The 20,586-nt window shown below is 47.5% G+C and overlaps 1 protein-coding gene across 1 annotated transcript in view; it reads left to right on the top strand.

The window, feature by feature from the left end:
* The first annotated feature begins 465 nt into the window (after positions 1-465).
* PTPN9 (protein tyrosine phosphatase non-receptor type 9) overlaps positions 466-20,586 on the top strand; it is a 63,434-nt gene continuing 43,313 nt past the window's right edge. The window contains exon 1 of the mRNA XM_075897389.2: positions 466-1,320. Coding sequence (XP_075753504.1) covers positions 1,288-1,320 — 33 coding nt within the window. The 5' untranslated portion in view covers positions 466-1,287. The remainder of the gene's footprint in view (positions 1,321-20,586) is intronic.

The raw sequence follows: 20,586 nt of genomic DNA, 5'->3' as shown, positions 1-20,586 counted from the left end.
GCATGGGCTAGCTCTTGCAAACAGCTGTGCCCACAGTGCGCCAGGCACGTGACAACACATACAAGAACAAAGGTGGGGGGCAACCATGCTAGGTTTTTATCTAGCCATAATGTTCTGGGTAGACTTGGAGGTGTGGAAAGGATTCACGCCTCCACTGAATTACGGGAATTCGGGATCTAAGGGCCTGTTTGCAGGTACAGAACAGCAGGATGACTCTAATATTCTCTTAAACCGGGATGACTCAATATTTTCTGTTGGATGCGGCTGTCCCTCCCTTGTCTAGATTCCTCTTTCTTTCCCTTGTTTGCTGCCCTGCCTCTGTCTCCCTTGCCCTGGATAGTTTCCTGTTTCTCTCTCCTTCCTTTGGACGAATGCCTCTTTCAGCCTCCCCCCCCCCCCCCTCGGCTTATGCAGAACTCTCTCCCTCCCTGGGTGAGAGCCCTCTCCCTGGCTGTCCTCTGCTGTTGTGAATGAGATTCAGTTTCTGAATGGAGTTGCTGGGGGCTCTGGCTGGCTCAGCAGGGGAAGCAGCATTGGCCATGAGAGGAGGGGGGGCGGGGTGTCTTTCCTTCCTTCCTCTCCGCTGCTTTTGAGGAATAAGGGCTGCGAGGCAGACAGGCGAGAGATGGAGGCTGCAGGAAGGAGTTTCATTCTCTAAAAGGAAAATACAGCTGAAGCCAGGGACTTGATGGTCTCAGGCGAACTCTGTGCAGGAAGCAAGGGCAGGGGGATCTTGCAAAGGCAGAGAAGAAAAACGGAGGCGGCTGAAGCCATAGCCGGGAGAGATTGCGAGCCGATCTGGGGGGGATGAAACTTCCAGGACAGCGGGGTGTTTCCCCCCCTTCTTGGGCGTGCGATTTTCTGTAGCCTGCAGAAAGCCGCGAGGGGGACCGGAGGGAGCCCGGAGTTTGCGAAGGAGCCAGAAGAATCGGGGCCGGTTCAGAGGGGACAAAACTGAACTTCCAAGTCACACCCGGTCTGCGGGGGCAGGGATCGCTCGGCCGCCTTGCCCCCTCCAAGCGTGTCGCTCGGCTGCGAGGGCGGCTAATGGGCGCTCGCCGGGCGCTCGGAAGCCGCGTCCCCAGTTGAGCGGGGCGTGTGCGGGGCCCCGGGCGGCGCGGGAGGCCGCTGCCCCGGCGGGGTGTGGGCAGGAGGAGCGGGGCAGGGGCCGGCTTGCGGGGCTGACTCAGGCTGGTCGATGGTTGGAAGCCCCGGTTTAAAAACTCCGCAGAAGCGAAGCAGCCGCCTCCGGAGCAGTGTGCAGGCGGGAGGAGCTGCGGCAGCAGGATGGCCGCAGAGCTGAGCCCGGAGGAGGAGCAGGTAACGCCGGGCCCCCCTCCCCCGGGCGCCCCACCGAGGGGCTGGCCGGTCTGAACTGGGGCCCAGGCAGGAAGGGGGGCGCCTCACACTGCCACCCACCCCCGGTGCTTCCTCCGGGGGCTCAGTGCAGAGGGGGCTTTGGGGGGAAGGGCTGGATCGGGGCCCCCTGCCCCCCATTTTCGTGATCTTCCCCCTTATTCTGCCCCCCGCCTTGAACTGGGGGCGCTCCCGGCCCCTCCGATTGGGAAGGGCCATTGGGGGACCCCCTAGAGCCTGGCCTCTTCTCCTTTCCGGGGGGGCCGCCGCGGCGCTGGGCCATTATCCCGGAGAAATGGGGGGTCACCTCGATGCGGAGCGGGCAGGAGATGGGCTGGGGGCGCTGCGGCCTAGTCTCCGGCTGGGCCCCATAGGGACCCCCCCGCGCGCCCGCCCCATCGGGCTCCCCGCAGGGGGCGCAGCCCCGCCCCGAACGAACAGCTGGGGGGAATCACCTCCCTTGTTCCGGTGTCAGCCGCCGCCCTGGGGCCTGAGGCAGAAACAGGCGGGACGCCCCGCGGAGCACGGAGCGTGCAAGGGACATGGGGGGCTAGCCCCCCTTCCTCCCCGGCAGGAGCTGCCATAGGAGGTCTCAACCCCCAACCACATGTGGGGGCCTCAGTCTCGGGCCCGGCGGGGGGGGGCAGGCCTGGGGTGTTCCTGAGGTCTCACATCTGCGCCCCTTTGCCCCCCCCCCCCCCCCAGTCATCGCGGCCCTTTTTATTTTTCCGAGTGGGGCGGTGACGTGACACTGAAGATTGTGCAGTGAAGTCCCCCGTGTTCCTTCCCGAAATGATCTAGGGAGCGAGGCGGGCGGGCGAAAACAGTCCCCCGCAGTCTGCGTGACCCTAGCTGCTCCTGGGCCTGCTGCTCATCAGCAGGCTGTGCCTCCTGTCCCCATCAGCTCCCGAGAGATCTCGGAGAGCAGCTTGTGCTCAGGGGACCGCTGGTATCTCTTCCTGGACCTGCTTCCGTGTGTGACCTTGGGAGGGAGTGGCTTTGCCTTTGGGCCTCAGTTTCCCCATCCAGGAAATGGGGCTGTCCACCTTGCCGTGAGTGCTGTGCACCTTACTGGACACTCCTGACATGTGCCCTGCTATCCCCCCACAAAATGTGCAGTGGAAGTAGGAGGAGATAACCGGGATTATCCCCTCCCCCATTTTAAACTGCAGCCACCCTCTTTTCCTGTTTTGCCCTCTTCATTTCGCTCTCGCCAAGGCTGGATTTTAAGATTTGTTGCTTCCCACGCCCCATTCCTCCCTGTGACGTTCACATCTTCCTGTCACTGGGTTGCGTCACTGCAGGAGGATGTTGCATACTTATAAATATAGGGACTGCTGTGAATTTTATCAGGGGTTGAGGGAGTGTTAACCTCATCCTGGTTATGGAGCGGAAAGCTGGTGTGTATGGCTCAGGCTGCTGATTCAAGCCAGCCCTGATTTTCCCATGCCCCTGTGCTCTTTAAAGATGAGAACTCTTTTATAGTCTGTAGCATTAACTCTTCTGTGCCCGCAGCTGCTTCCTGCAGGGCCTGGCTCTCTCCCCTTCCCTTCTCTCCTGTCCTTGTCCCCACTCGTCTCTGCTACCCTCATGGACTCACAGCAACGCCTCCCTTTCTGCCCAGGCTTAGACTGGTGTCCTCTGAGCAGTCCAGAGTAGTCCTCGGTCTGGCCAAGAAAAGTATCTGCTGATTTTGGGGAAGGCAACTGCAGCGTCTGTTATAGACAGGCTGATTCTGCTTGGTTTGGAGCTGTAAAACATCCATGGCTCCACCAGGTTCTGGTTTCAGTGCAAATAAAGCGAGGTGAGCTCCGGACAAGCAGACTCCTGTGCTGAGTCCCACTGAAGTCAAGTCCCTGGGTCTGCATAGGCATTCATTGCAGAACCACTGGTCATTACAATATCAAGTCACCCTTAACAGCTGGCTTCTGTGTGAGATCAGGGTAAAACGTGACTGCTAGGTTTTAAACAGTGAGAAAAGGGGGCCTGGATTTTTTTTTTTTTAAGAAAGATATTCTTTGCTTTATATTTTCAACGTGTCTTTAATAAATCAATCCTCCAAACACCCCTGTGAAGTGTGAATTATGATCACCATTTTACAGCTAGGGAAACTGAGGCACCGCGCTTGTGAGTGACTTAGCTCAAGGCCGCAGGGATCAGTATAAGAGCTGGGACTGGAACTCAGAGTTCCTAACTCCTAGGCATGTTTGCTCACCACACCTTTCTCCTTATTGGTCTCTGGAGAGACTGTAGTAATGAAATCGAAGGTGAGGTTAATCAGAGCCCATGTTTCAGGATAAGTAAGGTTCTTGCTGCAGGGGTCAGGTAAGACTTAATTCTCCTTGTCACATTATTGCACAATTGTCCAAAGTATTACAGTTTTTTCTCGTCTTCTGAATCCTTAATTAGTGCTGCCTGTCTCAGATCAGTGCTCCAATCGGGTATGACAAATCTATAATACAGGCCAGGAAACTTCCCCAAAATAATTCCTAGAAGAGCGTTTTGGGAAAAAATCCAATTGTAATTTAAAACTGATCAGTGATGGAAAATCCACCCTGCTCCTTGCAAAAGTGTTCCAGTGATTAATTACCCTCACATCTTACTCCTCCACTATGTCCGAGTTCCTGGCTGGTTCGTGACCTGTCTAAACTTTTTATTCTTATCAATGATCAGAAACTGCTCTACAAATCAAGATGATTCTTGTGATGTTATCGATAAACTGCAATAGATAGAATGCCTGTGTAAATCAGGGCTCCACATTAAACAAAAGGAAAAAAAATATGTACCTCTTTAAAAACTAACAAGATAGTTTATTATGAGCTTTCGTGGGGCAGACCCACTTCTTCAGTGGGTCCACTTCTTTTGTGGTTTGCCCCACAAAAGCTCATCACCTAATAAACTATCTTGTTAGTCTTTAAAGTGCTACATAATTTTTTCTCTTTCGTTTTATCAAGCTCAGACTAACACGGCTACCTCGCCATTACTTATTAAACTTGATGTCAATTTCTTTTTGTTACCTTCAAACTGTTGTTGCGGAGAAAGCCTGGCTTGACTGAGATTCACAGGTAAACTCTGTTACCTCAGTCTCTCAGGGGAGACTTACAAAACCCTTGGTTACTACTGTTGCACTAGGAAGCAGAAATCTATTCAGCACTCAAGACTCAAAAATCCAAGGAGAGGCCTGTAGGGGAAAAGAACTAATGGTTCTTCTGAACTAGAAAAAAATAATTCTATCCATTTTGACCTTGATAGTGTGTCTACAGATTTTTATGCTACAAATGGCAGTCTGCTTGTTTATTTTTAAGAGTGGGGTTACATAACAGTCAGGGATGATCTAGATAATACGTAGTCCTGCTGTGTGTGTGGGGGGGGGGGGCATTGGACTAGATCAGTGTTTCTCAACCAGTGGTACAAGTACCCTCAAGGGTACTTGAGAAAAGTCTGGGGGGGTACATCAACGCAACTGAAATGTGGAGAAAACAGAATTTTTGTTTTAAGTTTGACAGCGCTTTATTGTTTTGGTCCTTTTTACACCCGAAAATTTCATCGCCCCCCCCAGCTACAATTAAGTTGTTTAAACAAATGTGTTGCAATGGAAGAAAAAAATTTTGTGTGTCTGAAAATAGGTACTGAGAGTACTTATAATATTTTTTTAAAGAGGTAGTTTATAAAAAAAGGTTGAGAAACACTGGACTAGATCAGTGGTGTGCAACTCCAAGGGGATCACGGCTGTCTTTGTGAGGGGTCGCAGCGCTGTGATCCGATGGACATGCGGCGGGGATGGAGGGAGTGGCAGGAGAGTGGCTCAGCAATTAAAGAGATTTCGACTATATTTGCTCAACAAAATGTTCCTGCCACTTGTGGTTGTTTTGGGGTTTTTTTGTTTTTTTTTCAACAAATTTGGGTGACACCATCTGGCAGTTCGGGGGGTCACGAATGAAAAAAGGTTGCGCACCACTGGACTAGATGACCTTTTGAGGTCCTTTCCAGTTCTATGACTCTATAATATCTGTGGATGTTATTCAGGCTACAGTAGAATTTCTGGGTAATGCTATCACTGCATCCCATTCTCTCCCCTTGCCCTCGCATAAATGGATATTACCATTTTGATCCTTCCCCCCCCCCCCCAGATGGTCCGGGAGCCAATACACACCAGAAGCCAGCTTAAAAGCTGGTCTCTGGCATGTACTGGCTCCTGGAGAGCTGGCTGCCGCCCTGCTCTGCTGCCTCTGTATCAGAGGCAGCAGCCGAATAGCAACCAGCTCCCCAGGAGTGGGACTGGCAGGTGGGAGCCGACTTCTGCCCCACACTGTGTCTTCTGCAGTATAAATATTATCCTGTAGAGCCCACAGTGGCTGGCTCCCCGAGAGTGGAGCTGGGAGCTGGTTCCTGGTACCCACTGGCTGCCAGCTCTGCTCCCAAGGAGCTGGCTGTATAACAGCTGAAATTTTCCACAGTTACATGGTTACCTAATTAACTGGTTTTTAACATCCCTAGTAGAATTGATTGCTCACTTCCTGTTCTAAACTAAGGTGTAACTGTAAGGCGTACCATTGAAAAGCTGCTGTATTTCTTACACACACACACACACACACACACACCTGTGTACAATTCCCTCTTATTTACATGGATTTTTTTGAAGAACTAGCCTAAGGGAGGCAACGGATTCTTTTCTGTCATACTGTTTGACTGTTCCGTGAGGTTCTGATTTATGGCCCTGTCACATAAGACCCTACTGCAGTGTGTAAAAGCAGGGCACAATTAGGCTTAATCTCTGGATTCCCTGATTTTTGTGCCATTAAGATGTCAGCATGAACGTGATTTGGGTTTAATCTTCTGCTGAGGAGAGAAGGCCCTGGAATGCTCTTTCCAAGCATGTCCGCACGCCACCACTCTCTTCTCATTCCGATTTCTCTCCCCGTCCCCCAAACTTGCATCTGCTGTGATAGACACAAGGAATGAACTAATCTGAAGTGCAGCTGGGAGTAGATAAACCATGGCAGGGACAAGGGGAGAGAAGAGGCGCTTGCGGGTTGTGAGAGTGCTAGTCATTGCTGGGATCTCTCTGCACATATGTTGCAGTCTGTTGCTGTAGCCATTAATTCCATCTCTTAGAAATATGGCCCTTTGTCCTCATAATATCAGAGTGCTTCACCATCTTTAATGAGATCTCCCTTATGAGATGGGAAACGAAGGCGCAGAGACTGTGATATTCCCAGGGTCAGCTGGGCAGGGAATTGAATCCAGCTCTTCCATGACTCAGACTAGAATCCTAACCGCTAAGGATATTAAATATCAACTAATTGACGCATCAAAAAGTTGATGCATTTTGCAGTGACTGTTTGATTAGTCGATAGGGCGCCTCTGCCTTTGCAGCACTTCAACGATGAAAGTGCCGAATGGAACCCAGGTCACCCCCTCTGATCCCGGAATCCATGCAGTGTTGCCACTTTGAAACGCCACATGCAGCTTGGGGACACCTCAGCTGGCCCCAGGCTGCATGCGGCGTTTCAAAGTGGCAGCATTGCATGGAGCCTGGGGTGCCACTTTGAAGTGTACTCCCTCTTCTACCCCCTCCCACTTCCGCTGATAGAAGCAGCAAGGGGAGGGGGTAAGCAACTAGTCGACTAGCCTGTTGACTATCCAATAAGCATTTGCTAATCGGCGAGTTGACTAGTTCTTTGCATCCCGATTAACCACTGAAACAATTGTCCTTTTTTTTGTTTAACTCTGTGATTGTTTGTTTGCTGGCATGGGAACTCCATCTTCTTGTGTGTTCTTACTAAAGTAGATCAAAATAATCTTTTAAAATGAAAAAAAATCAGATTTCTAAAGGATTTTAAAACACTTTTTCCTTAAAAAATAAACATTTAAAAATTGTAGCAATCTATGTTTAAGGCCTAAACTTAGTAACAAAATTCATTTAATCCGTGTTTGCTGCCAGCATTTTTAAATGAAAGTCAAACCACTGAACTTCTGGAAAGCATCGGCTAAACACTTGGAACCAGAGTTTGTTAAAAAGCTAAACTAGCTTTGGACATTAGTAGCCTCTTCTACTAGTGCAGAGAGAGTATTTTCTCCATTTCAGTTTATTCGGCTCTCTTTGTTCAATCACTAGCTCATTCGAAGTCGAGAAAGCAATTGGGAGCCAAGAGAGCTTCTTCTTCTAATCTATGAATAAAAATGAGGTGTGAGAGGATGAGAACTTCGAGTTCTAAAACCTTGAAGGATGTGGTGACCAGAAACATAAGTTCAATTCACTAACGTCAGGCAAACTTCCTTTGCTTAATAAGCCATCTAGTTTTAAATGCAAAATGTCTTCTGATAAATGTATATTTTCTCTTGTAAGTCCAGTATAATGGAGATAATTGATTTTGTGCATTTTGAGTTGAGTTCAAATTTCCATCCAAATGCAGCTTGACAGAAATCACAAGTAAAAAAAAAAAAAATCTAGTAAATAAAAAATGCATCAGTCACCATTTTCTAATAAAAATGTAAAAAATAAGACTCTGATTACATCTCAAGCTATTGCATTGATTAAAAATGCATAGACATTTTGTATCTTTTTGGTTATCAAAAAGAAGTGCTAACTGTAGTATAAAGACTGTAATTAGTTGGAAATAGACATGTTTTAAAGGTTACCTAGCAATGAGAATGAATCATTCTTTAGGGAAACTAATAAGTGCCAATGCAAAACAAGATTCAAATCAGTTTTAATTCAAGGATTTCTCTGCTTGCTGATTTTAAAATGGGCTATTTAAATCGGTCCACTCTGATCTGGATAGAATGTTGAGGCCTACTCCTGTATGAATAGCATGTCTCTAATGATGAGACTTTAAACAAATCCCATCTGTTTCTGTTTGATTATCTTGAGCTTCAAGCAGTGACGTGAACTATTACACTTTAAAGGCAGAATAATAATAGAAGACTCTTTCTGTAGGATAGAGATGGTTTGCTAGAGGTAAGTGACAGAGAATGATAATCAAAGAACAATATCTCTCCAGGTTACATGATGCCAACAATTTATTTAAAATTATTTTTTATTATTACTGTAACCCAAGCACTAGTTTAGATCAATCGTTAGGGCATCTGAGGTTATTAATACTTGGGAGTGAATGCCTGAATTATTTATATTGCAAAACAAACTTTAACCTCCCTGAACATTCAGTAATGGATTTGAAAGTAGCCATCCTTGCACAAAAGAATTTCAAAAACTGGTTACAAAGGGAGACAGCTGAATTGGAATTCATTTTCAAATTCAACTCTATCAACTTAGGACTGAATAAGGATTTCAACTGGTTAATGCATTACAAAGGCAATTTCCTCTCTGAATATTCACATCTCCACACCAAATGCTATGAGTGACCCATTTCCAGCCTGACTTGATTAGCTTCATTAACACAAGCAACTTCCTCATATACACTCCTGCTTCTGTAACTTCCACTCCAATTCATCTGATGAAGTGGGTTTTACCCACGAAAGCTTATGCCATAATAAATATGTTAATCTCTAAGATCACGCACACACAGAGAGCTCACCTTTAGGATAAGCCCTAAAAGGTGTGTGTGTTTGGAGAGGTACGAGGCAGTGAAAATGAAGTTTTAAGCCTTAAGGGCAAACAAGCTGCATAAATCCTAAATATAAATGCATGCAAACTTTCATGTAAATGCGATGCTAAGGTTGCAAACTTACAGTGACAAAGTTAGGAAGTGCAAAAGTTGAAATCCTTGTAGCTGTGTTTCCTTGTCTGTTTTTAAAAATGGGACAAATGTTCAAAAGCTTGCCTTCCCCATTTGCATCCACAAATAATTACTGGTAAAGTTTTAGGCCATAATTATATGTGGCTACATTTTCAGTCATTTGGACATCTAAGTACTTGATCTGAAGTGTTTAGGTGTCTACTGCAAGTGAGTCTGCATGGGAGACTCTGGTGAGATCCAGGTTGACAAGACTTAAACTGTGTCCAGAAAAATGCTTTTACAATTAAGGCATGGTTGCATATCAGGCTGTCTCTGTATTAATTTACTACCTTAACAGCCTCCCTTGTAGTCCAGATTTCTGCAAGTACAGCACGGATGAATTAAGTTTACCCATTACAACTGCAGTTCCTGCCCAATAAAAGCGCATTTCCAGCATTGCTTTAAGTTAGGTACCTTGCATTTAATTCCCTTGTTTAAAAATGAAGAAGAAAAAGCTTGCAGCACTGTGGAGCTGTGCAAAATAGAGTTGTGCAATTCCAGCAGTCTGTTCATGACTGTCTGCATGGGAAAGCTATACCGCTAGAACGGGAGGCACAGATTTAAAGAACTACGGTGGCTATTGTCAGTTTATCTTATGTCAATTTCGTAGCTGTTTAAACTAAGCCAAAAAAGTCCCTCTTACCCTAGAATAAGTGTTCACATGTGGGGTTATATCGGTTTAACTATACTGGCACAACTGGTTAAACTTCCTGTTTGGGCAAGCACTTAGATACGCAAATCCCATCTACCTCCAATGCTTTGCTTTCACATAGTTACATTTTCTTGCTACTCCACACGTTTTATGTTGAACAGGTATGTGGGTACAGGAAAAGATGAAATTCAGCATTGTATATGTGTAGGCTTGGAAAGATTAGATTTGCACTGGCAAATGTCCGTAAACTTCAAGCTCATGGTACACATGCAAACAGATGAGGGGGAAATATTTTCATTGATGATAGAAATTTACAGATAAGGAAAAATGCTGATTGAGACCTTAATCTAGATGGTAATTAAATAACTGTGTGACCCCTACCCCCGTAATCTTAATTTCCTGTAACTGTGAAAATTCAATAGATAAAAATTAGGAGAAAAAATGGTTAAAATGAACATTGATCTGATGTGTTGAAATGATTGGAATGCAAACTGAGTTCTGCAAAGCTAACACACATGCAGGGAAATTAGGGCTTGTTTATACCTGATTTGCTATGGGAGAGCACAGCCGCAGAGCTTTGGTGAAGACACAGCCAGTGGGGTTTTTTTTTTTGTGATGATACTTCCCGGTACACAGTGCCAGCACCTCCAGATGCAGTGCCGGCACCTCCAGTCAGAGCACAACAACTTTTCCCCTGGAGTACCAGCACTGGACAAAAAAAAAAGCACTGGACGCAGCCTATGTCAATGGGAACCTCTCCCAATGGTATAGATAATCCACTGCCCTGAGAGGTGGTAGGGATGTGATGGACTAGTTCTTCCACTGATTTAGTGCTATCTTTACCAGGGATTAGGTTAGTTTAACTATGATGCTTAGGGGTGTGGATTTTTCACAGATGGCAAATGTAATTGGCAACAAAATGGCAAATGAAATTTAATGTGGCTAAGTGTAAATTAATGCACATTGGAAAAAATAACCCCAACTATACGTACAGTATGATGGGCGCTAATTTGTCTACCACAAATCAGGAGAGAGATCTTGGGGTTATCGTGGATAGTTCTCTGAAAACTTCCACACAGTGTGCAGCGGCAGTCAAAAATTCAAATAGGATGTTAGGAATTATTAAGAAAGGGATAGAAAATAAGACACAAAATATCTTACTGCCCCTGTATAAAACTATGGTACGTCCACATCTTGAATACTGTGTACAGATGTGGTCTCCTCACCTCAAAAAAAGATATTTTAGCCTTGGAAAGGGTTCAGAAAAGGACAACTAAAACGATTAGGGGTTTGGAACGGGTCCCATATGAAAAGAGGCTAAAGCGACTGGGACTTTTCAGTTTGGAAAAGAGGAGACCGAGGGGGGATATGATAGAGGTCTATAAAATCATGAGTGGTGTGGAGAGGGTGAATAAAGAAAAGTTATTCATTAGTTCCCATAAAATAAGGACTAGAGGACACCAAATGAAATTAATGGGTATCAGGTTTAAAACTAATAAGCGAAAGTTCTTCACACAGTGCATAGTCAACCTGTGGAACTCTTTGCCAGAGGAGGCTGTGAAGGCTAGGACTATAACAGAGTTTAAAGAGAAGCTAGATAAATTCATGGAGGTTAGGTCCATAAAAGGCTATTAGCCAGGGGATAGAAATGGTGTCCCTGGCCTCTGTTTGTCAGAGGCTGGAGAGGGATGGTGCAAGACAAATTGCTTGATCATTGTCTTCGGTCCACCCTCTCTGGGACACCTGGAGCTGGCCACTGATGGCAGACAGGCTGCTGGGCTAAATGGACCTTTGGTCTTTTCCAGTACAGCCGTTTATATGTTCTTAACTATGATGCTTAGGGGTGTGAATTTTTCACAGATGCCTTAGTAACATAGCTGAGTGGATGTAACTTTTTATTGTAGACCAGACCTTATGGTTGATTGACTTCGTTTACCATGGGAAGCCTTTTATCAGCAAGGTTGGTTTAGCAGTGAAATCCTTGGTGATCTTAAACACAAAAAGGAAGCTTATAAGTGGAAACTTGGACAGAGGACTAGGGAGGGGTATAAATATATTGCTCAAGAATGCAGGGGAGTAATCAGGAAGGCGAGAGCACAGTTGGAATTGCAGCTAGCAAGGGTTGTGAAGGGTAACAAAAAAGATTTCTACAGGCATATTAGCAATAAGAGGATGATCAGAAAGGGTGTGGGACCCTTACTGGATGAGGGAGGTAACCTGGTGACACATGATTTGGGAAAAGCTGAAGTACTCAAGGCTTTTTTTGCCGCTGTCTTCACAGACAAAGTCAGCTCCCAGACTACTGCACTAGGCAACGCAGTATGGGAAGGAGGTGGGCAGCCCTTGGTGGAGAAAGAACAGATTAAGAACTATTTAGAAAAGTGAGACATACACAAATCCATGGGCCCAGATTTAATGCATCCGAGGGTACGGAGGGAGTTGGCAAATGTCAATGCAGAGCCTTTGGCCATTATCTTTGAAAACTCATGGAGATCAGGAGAGGTCCCGGATGACTGGAAAAAGGCAAATGTAGTGCCCATCTTTAAAAAAGGGAAGGAGGACAATCCAGGAAACTACAGACCAGTCAGCCTTACTTCAGTCCCTGGAAAAATCATGGAGGGAGGGGATCCTCAAGGAATCTATTTTGAAGCACTTGAAAGAGGGGAATGTGATCAGGAATAGTCAGCATGGCTTCACCAAGGGCAAGTCATGCCTGACAATCTGATTAGCTTCTATGATGAGGTAACTGGCTCTGTGGGTAGGGGAAAGTCAGTGGATGTGATCTTTCTTGACTTTAGCAAAGTTTTGATATGGTCTCCCATAATATTCTTGCTAGCAAGTTAAGGGAGTATGGCTTGGATAAATGGACTGCAAGATAGATAGAAAGCTGGCTAGACTGTCAGGCCCAACGGGTAGTGATCAACAGCTTGATGTCTGGCCAGCAGTCCTTTTCAAGTGGAGCACCCCAAGGATCAGTTCTAGGGCCAGTTTTGTTCAACATCTTTATTAATGACCTGGATGAGGGGATGGATTGCACCCTCAGCAAGTTTGCAGATGACACTAAGCTAAGGAGAGAGGTAGACACGCTGAAAGGTAGGGATAGGGGTCCAGAGTGACCTAGACCAATTGGAGGATTGGGCCAAAAGAAATCTGATGAGGTTGAACAAGGACAAGTGTAGAGTCCTGCACTTGGGATGGAAGAATCCCAAGCATTGGTACAGGCTGGGGACTGACTGGCTAAGTAGCAGTTCATCAGAAGTCGACCTGGGGATTACAGTGGATGACAACTTGGATATGAATCAACAGTGTGCCCTTGTAGCCAACAAGGCTAATGGCATACTAGGGTGCATTAGGAGGAGAATTTCCAGCAGATCCAGAGAAGTGATTATTTCTCTTTATTCAGTATTGGTGAGGCCACGTCTGGAGTATTGCGTCCAATTCTGGGTCCCCCACTACAGAAAGGATGTGGATGCATTGCAGAGCGTCCAGCCGAGGGCAATCAAACTGATTAGGGGGCTGGAGCATATGACCTCCGAGGAGAGACTGAGGGATTTGGGCTTGTTTAGTCAGCAGAAGAGAAGAGTGAGGGGGGATTTGATAGCAGCCTTCAACTTCCTGAAGGGGGGTTCTAAAGAGGATGGAGAGAAGCTGTTTTCAGTGGTGACAGATGTCAGACCGAGATGTCAAGTTGCAGTGGGGGAGATCTAGGTTGGATATTAGGAAAAACTATTTCCCTAGGAGGGTGGTGAACACTGGGATGGGTTCCCTAGGGAGGTGGTGGAATCTCCTTCCCTAAGATTAAGTCCTAGCTTGACAAAGCCCTGGCTGGGATGTTTCAGTTGGGTTGGCCCTGCTTTGGATTCGATGACTCCTGAGGTCTCTTCCATCCTTATGATTCTATGATAAGGTTTAACTGTACATAGAAGAGGATTTTCAGCGGTGCTCAGAGTTGGCCCAACTGTGCTGCCAAAGCCCATCTTAAAATTCCCGGTGACTTCAGGCCCAGGTTGAGTGCCTTAGGAAATCCCACCTGTGCAGTGTTAAAGTTCAGCTGCGTTTGATTTACCTATTCACGAGCAAGGTTTTTAAACTCCTCCTTCTTCCTGTAACTTGAACAATGGTGGAACAAATTTTGCTCCGAGGAAAAGCACACCCAGCGATGCATCACGCCAGCTGCAAGGACGAGGTTTGTCCCAAAGGTAGAACTTCAGGAGAGCTGTGAGTGACAGTAGGGGCCGTTACCACCGAAGGCGAGTCCGCAACATAACTGCGATTTAAAAACTAGAATCAAAATGGAGAGACATTCATTATCGCCGGAATGCCCTACAAACTGCAAAGCATGATGGGAACAGTGGACAACAGAGAAAAGTAGCAGGCTACACAAACACTGATAATGAATTCGTAACGCTGGGACTGCCACTGCATCCAACAGCACAAGGTGTATCTGTCAGCGCTAAAGGCAAACCTGAGGCAAACCTGCATTGCTGTCAGTAATAACCCTCCGTGAGGCCCCTCAGTAGCTCAGCATGCAATAGACGCACAGGTCCGGATTCCTTCTTCCCCTGTGGACATCTCCCCGCCAAGGGCTGGCCTTCCTGGAGTCTGACGTCCTTTGTTTAACGCCCCAGACTGATAATGTAGAGCAAAGGCAAAGCAAGTGCAAGCTTTGCTCTCATTGCTGTGCCAGTTAGTCCTAACTGGAAGGAACCACTCAGTTTATTTTCTATGTCCGTTCACGCCACACTCTCCTTCGTGACTAGCCCAGGAGGCTGGTCATATATGGGGCTGGCTGTCTTGTAATTTTACCAAAATGATTAGGGGGCTGGAGCATATGACCTACAAGGAGAGGCTGAGGGGGTTGGGTCTGTTTAGTCTGCAGAAGAGAAGAGTGAGGGGAGATTTGTTAGCAGCCTTCAACTTCCTGAAGGGAGGTTCCAAAGAGGATGGAGAGAGGCTGTTCTCAGTAGTGACAGATGGCAGAACAAGGAGCAATGATCTCAAGTTGTGGTGGGAGAGGTCCAGGTTGGATATTAGGAAAAACTATTTCACTAGGAGGATGGTGAAGCACTGGGATGGGTTACCTAGGGAAGTAGTGGAGTCTCCATCCCTAGAGGTGTTTAAGTCTCAGCTTGACAAAGCCCTGACCGGGTTGATTTAGTTGGGATTGGTCCTGCCCAGGCCAGGGGGCTGGACTTGATGGCCTTCTGAGGTCTCTTCCAGCTCTATGATTCTATGATTCTTTTCTCAGAAATTACTTATCCAGTTTTGCCATTTTGTAATTCCCATAATTTATTCATCCCAAGAGGGACTTGTACAACTGCTGTTATCATCTGATTTTTTTTCCGTACACAACTAATGTTCCTGTTTAAAATCCCAATCCTAGAAACACTTGCCAAAAGTCATATTGTTTATGTTCTTGTCCTAATGCAAGGCGGTCCATTGGGCTCTTGTAAATCACTGCACAGGATTTAATTGCAGGCAAAGAGATCTCCCCATAGGTGTCTCCGAGACTAAGGTCGCTGGAAATGAAAAGCTGCTTCGTTCCAAGCCTTGCCTCGTCAGTTACAACCTCCGGGATCCAGGAGCCTGTTTTCACATGCACCTCCCCACCCTCGCCTAGAGCCGTGCCCATAAGCCTCGGGGAGGGAAGCACTGAGCTGAGCATGCTCAGCAAAATCATTTTCAAATTGCTCCTCTTGTAATTTCCAAAACCACTTTCCTAGAATCCCAGAGTTCTTAGGGGAGTTCCCCACTCAGGGATTCTCAGCACAAATTTTATGGCAGCTTTACAGTGCAGTTGCCAACTTTTGCTGGTGGCTGCTCTCCTGTTGTTTTCAAAAATACCTGGGGGCTGGAGCTTGGAGCTCCATGAATGGCGGATGGAGCCTGAACCCATGAGGCTGGAGCCTGCGGCCTGTTGTCATGCACCCAGAACCCAGGGCTAGAGCACAAAGCCCCATAGCCGGAGCCTGCCCCTCTGCCTCCCTAGGGCTGAAGCCCAAAGCCTCAGCCCCACTGCCCTGGGAAGGTGGGGAATTCACTGCCACCACCTCTAGCAGTGTGTGCCTCTGGAGTCGGGCAAAGTCCTGCCCCTGCTGGCAGCAGCAGCATCTACCACCAAGTGGTGCATCCAGGAGCGACAGGGAGGGGCCACTATGCCACTTCCTCTCATCCCAGCCCACCCCCCCACAAGAAAAGCTCCTGGTGAGGTCCTGGACCAGAGTGAACTTGCAGGGCGCAGAAGATGGCTAGGAAGAAAATCTCAGCAGGAATTGGACTAGGAACCCTACACCAAGAGAATGAAGCAGAAGGCTGGTCAGAAGTTCTCTGCTGTAAATTGTTGGGTTTTTTTAATAAAAAGGGAGGTATAGAGCACAAACCCTCTCAGCGTGAAGTCTGATTAACAAGAGGGAAAGGGGAAATTGGGGCTGGGGTGGAGCTGAGAACCGAACTGAAGAACATCCTGCTGCGACCCTCTACACCCCTTCCCTCTGCAGTCCCACCCCGTTCTGCCCTTCCCTCCCACAGTTCTGCTCCTGTTCCCCCTCCCCCAGCATTCCGTACCCTGGGGCAGATTTTTTCCAAGGCCTCTGGGCACAGTTCCTCACTGCCCAGTGGAGGCCGGGGTGTAGCTTGAGCGCACTGCACTCTGGCTCCCCTCGGCCCACCATCAGAGCCTAGACTGGAGTAGCTCGGAGGCCTTAGGCCAGGGGCTGTGCCGACATCCCTGGAATGACACTTCTCCCCAGTATTGCCCCTCTCCACCCACTGCAGGAATGGAAGGTCAGAGGAATGTTTACAGGGGACACTTTCACTGACTTTGTACATGTCTGAGTAAGGGGGGTCCCAAAATCTCTGCTCTCTTAATGGCTGAATAATGCCATTTCCCTCCCCACCCAGATAGCTCAGAAATAACTGCAATTAAGGTTTTCCCCCATATTTTCCGTTGAAGTCACTGCTGGTGTGAGCCCAGAGTGGGCCCACGTCAGGTAACTCAGTGAGCAGGCCCAGAGCTGGGGGAGGGGTGGTGTTGGACTGAAGATGCTCTCTGCTGGAGCTCTGGCACTGCCATCTCTCGTCTAGTGCCATTCTTGGCTGGCAGAACTGCAGCTGAGTTGTTACGTGCTGTGTGCCTGAGGGCTAGACCGAGGCAGCCCCTGTGCAGCCTCCTGCTCCGCCGTTCAGTGCCTTGAGTATCCCAAACACAAGTACCATCTGCTGGAAACAGGATGTGCCTGCGTTAATAATTGCATTAGAATGTGACACACTAGCACCTGTTGGAGTCCCTGGTGTATTTAACCAGAGAGACCAGCTGAGATAATGTTGTGGGCGGGGGAGGAAGGACAAAGCCCTGCAACTCCCTGGAGGAGGAAAGAAATGGGCACCAGGAGCCGCAAAAGAGAACTGATGGCATGAGGGTGTCTTAGTGCTTGATGGCCATTGCAAATAGCATCCCCGGGAGAGATGACTTCATAGTGCCTGAAAGAATCGTTAACGTGGCAGGATGCAGGCTGCTTTCCTGCAACCTGGAATCTCAGGGGACCCTGCCAGGAGCGGCCGGGCACTGCTCTGAGAAGTTCACGCTGCTGGAATCCTAGCAGGCTCTGATAGGAAACGGCTGTGAGGAAGCACCTGCGGCTGGAGTTTGAGCCCGGTGCTGCGCAAGGGCTCTGCTCTAGCGAGGTCTGTAGCACAAAGAAACTAGTTAATTACACCGCGCGGGTGGCCACGTCTACATGCATGGCGAGAAATTCTCCCCTCTGGAGCTCTAGCTCCGGGCTTGGAGCCAGAGGACTGTGGTTACTGTCATTGCTTGCCAGGTTGGCTTATATGGCCCCCAGCAATGGGGGCGGGGCTTGGCTTTTGATTGGCGGTTGTGGGCACCACTGGCTTAAAGCTCATTGGAATGTTCGCGGTCTATGCAAAGGCTTCCATCCGCTGTTGCAGCCCCCGTGGGGAGTTTTTCCCCTAACTTCCTTGCTCGGGCAAGGCCCTGCTGCGGGCAGGCAACTGTGGAAATGGTGGTGTTCATGGGTAGCTTAAAAGCCGCTCCGTGATGGCTAGTGCGATAACCAGCATCCCATTGAAGCAGCCAGGCAACTGGAAGGGATGTGGCAAGTGCCAATATCCTGCCCTTTGGCTAGAATCCTGATGCGGAGCCAGGCCTAAGTGCCCAGGCCAGTCACACGTGGCTGGTGAAGGGCTGATAAACTCAGGCCTTCACTTCCTCCCATAGGAAGTAATTGACCGAAGGAGCTTTTCACACTGAATAGTGCGGAATAATTCCAGTCACTCTGCCTGGCCAGGCGCTGGGGCTCCCCAGAGCTGCCTGACATCCTACACCGCCGCTTTCAGCTTCCAAATTCTTCCTGTTCCCACAGCAGTTCCCGAAAGCCCGTCTCGGCTACTCGTTCTTGTTTGTTGCTCTTGCATAATGCTGAGGGGATAATGGAAAATTCCTCAATTTCAGATCTGCTCTTTCTGTTTGATGTCACGGGCTGGGCGACTTCAGTTCTTTGTTTGGCTGAAGGGTTTGTTTGAGGAGAGGGGGAGGGGAGGCATAATTGAATCCTGAACACTTGATTTAAACACACCCCACCAGATGGTCTCTGGGTTAGAGCAAAGGAGTCCCAGAGATTGGTGTCCTTTATGTGGGCAGCTTTTAAGCAATGAAGTGGTGTTAAAAGAGTGGTGATTCCTTTCTCTCTCTCTCTCTAATATCAAGTTTTCTAAACAGGAAAATCACACGCGCTAGGTGAATAAAACTTTCACGCGACTGCAGTGTGGCGACTGATAAATACATGGCAGAAAAATGATAAAAGAATACATAACTTTTTAAAAAATGGCAGGGGAATTGAATTGAAAACATGAATCTCTTTCTTAAGCAATAAAAGACCTGGTTCTCGTATCATCTGTTCTTAAAACATGCTTTAGAGTACAAAGACAATCCTGGGGGTGCAAGTGAAATGAGAGAGAATGGCAGTTTTAAAACCATAGGAACTTTTTTTCAAAGTAGGGGCACACGTCAATATTCTGCCCTCTGTCAGCCCCCTCCAGCTGTTGTTTGTGGCTCCCTCACAGCTTCTCTAAACCTAAAAGTAGTTTGGTTTGTCACCATCTCTTGGGAAAACAACAGAATCTTGGCAGGTAAATGAAGGAGGAAATGAATTGCAAATATAATTGCTTTTATAATGTATTTGTAAGCTCTAAGCTCACCCCTATGGTTTGAGAACGGCTTAGGAAGGTGGTTTGTTTTGTTTTTTTAAACATTTATTGAAAAAGCAATTCATTTCCCTCTTACAGGGAAGAGAATCTTTTTCCATAGGGAAAAGCTGTATTTCATGCATACCTTGAGTTCTGTGTTGCACGGAACAACACTAGCTGACTGGGGGAGGTGGTTTGGCTTGCCGGAGGGGGTTTTATTTACAGGTAAATCCATACTGGCACATTTAACTGGAATTTGTGTGTGTCCATAGTGAGAAATTCAAAGGCTTTTAACAACAGCTCCAATAAGCTGTTTAAGGAGGAGTTTGGAGACTGTCTGGGACAGATGGGTTGGGGGGGAAGGTCATAGAAAAACTTAGGTGGACACTTACCTACTGGACCCAGCTAACGCTAATGCACCGGAGTCGGAAAACCTGCACATTTCTGGCTCTGCCATTCACCCTGTTGGGACTTGGTGCAAATCACTTCAGTTCTGTGTGCTTCTGTTTTACTGTCCCTTGTACCTGGACTGCAAATTCGTCAGGGGAGGGATTTTTCTCTTCATATGTATCCGTAAAGCGCCTAGCACAATGGGGCTCTGGTCTGAGTTGTATTCTCGTGGGCTACGTCTAGACTGGCATGATTTTCCGGAAATGCTTTTAATGGAAAAGTTTTCCGTTAAATGCATTTTCGGAACAGTGTCTAGATTGGCACAGACGCTTTTCCGCAAAAGCGCTTTTTGCGGAAAAGTGTCCGTGGCCAATCTAGATGTGCTTTTCCGCAAAAAAGCCCCGATCGCCACTTTCGCAATCGGGGCTTTTTTGCGGAAAACAAATCTCAGCTCTTTACACTGGCCCTTTTGCGCAAAAGGGACTTCTGCCCGAACGGGAGCAGCATAGTATTTCCGCAAGAAGCACTGATTTCTTATAGTAGGAAGTCAGTGCTTTTGCGGAAATTCAAGCGGCCAGTGTAGACAGCTGGCAAGTTTTTTCTGGAAAAGCGGCTGATTTTCCGGAAAAACTGGCCAGTCTAGACACAGCCCTGGTGTTACTGCAATTCCCCCTACGAAATAGATTTTTGGAGTCATTTCCGAATGTAATATTGATAGCTGAGCGTAGTTATTCTGAGAATACTTAGGGAGCCAGATGGGCACTTGCTTCCCTTACAGCCAGCAATACATGAAATTCTGTCCTCTGTTAGGTGCAGTCTGCTCCAATCGACTTTAATGGGAATTGTACATGCATGGCTCATCACGGGGCTTGGCTTGAAATCATTCACACACTACGTGCGTTGCGTTAAAAGGACAAATAAAGGCGTTGCAAGAAGGAAACTGGAATACAGGCAGTCCCCGGGTTACATACAAGATAGGGACTGTAGGTTTGTTCTTAAATTGAATTTGTATGTAAGTCGGAACTGGTACATATTGTAGGGGAAACTCTAGCCAAACATTTCTCCAGAGCTCAGTTTTATTCTCCCACACCTCACTTCCCTCAGTCCTTTATTCTCAAGCTGAGGTGTCTGCTGAGAAAAGCCACTCCGCGTCTCCCTGGTCTGCTGGGGGAGGGGCGCTAGCTTCGCGTCTCCCTGGTCTGCTGGGGGGAAGCAGCTAGTGCGGGGTTGCCTCACCCCGTTTGT

The sequence above is a fragment of the Pelodiscus sinensis genome, chromosome 14 (genome assembly GCF_052426305.1).
Source record: "Pelodiscus sinensis isolate ZL-2025 chromosome 14, ASM5242630v1, whole genome shotgun sequence".
Lineage (NCBI taxonomy): Eukaryota > Metazoa > Chordata > Testudines > Trionychidae > Pelodiscus > Pelodiscus sinensis.
The sequence above is the reverse complement of the archived record's forward strand: the minus strand, read 5'-3'. Positions and strand labels throughout refer to the sequence as shown.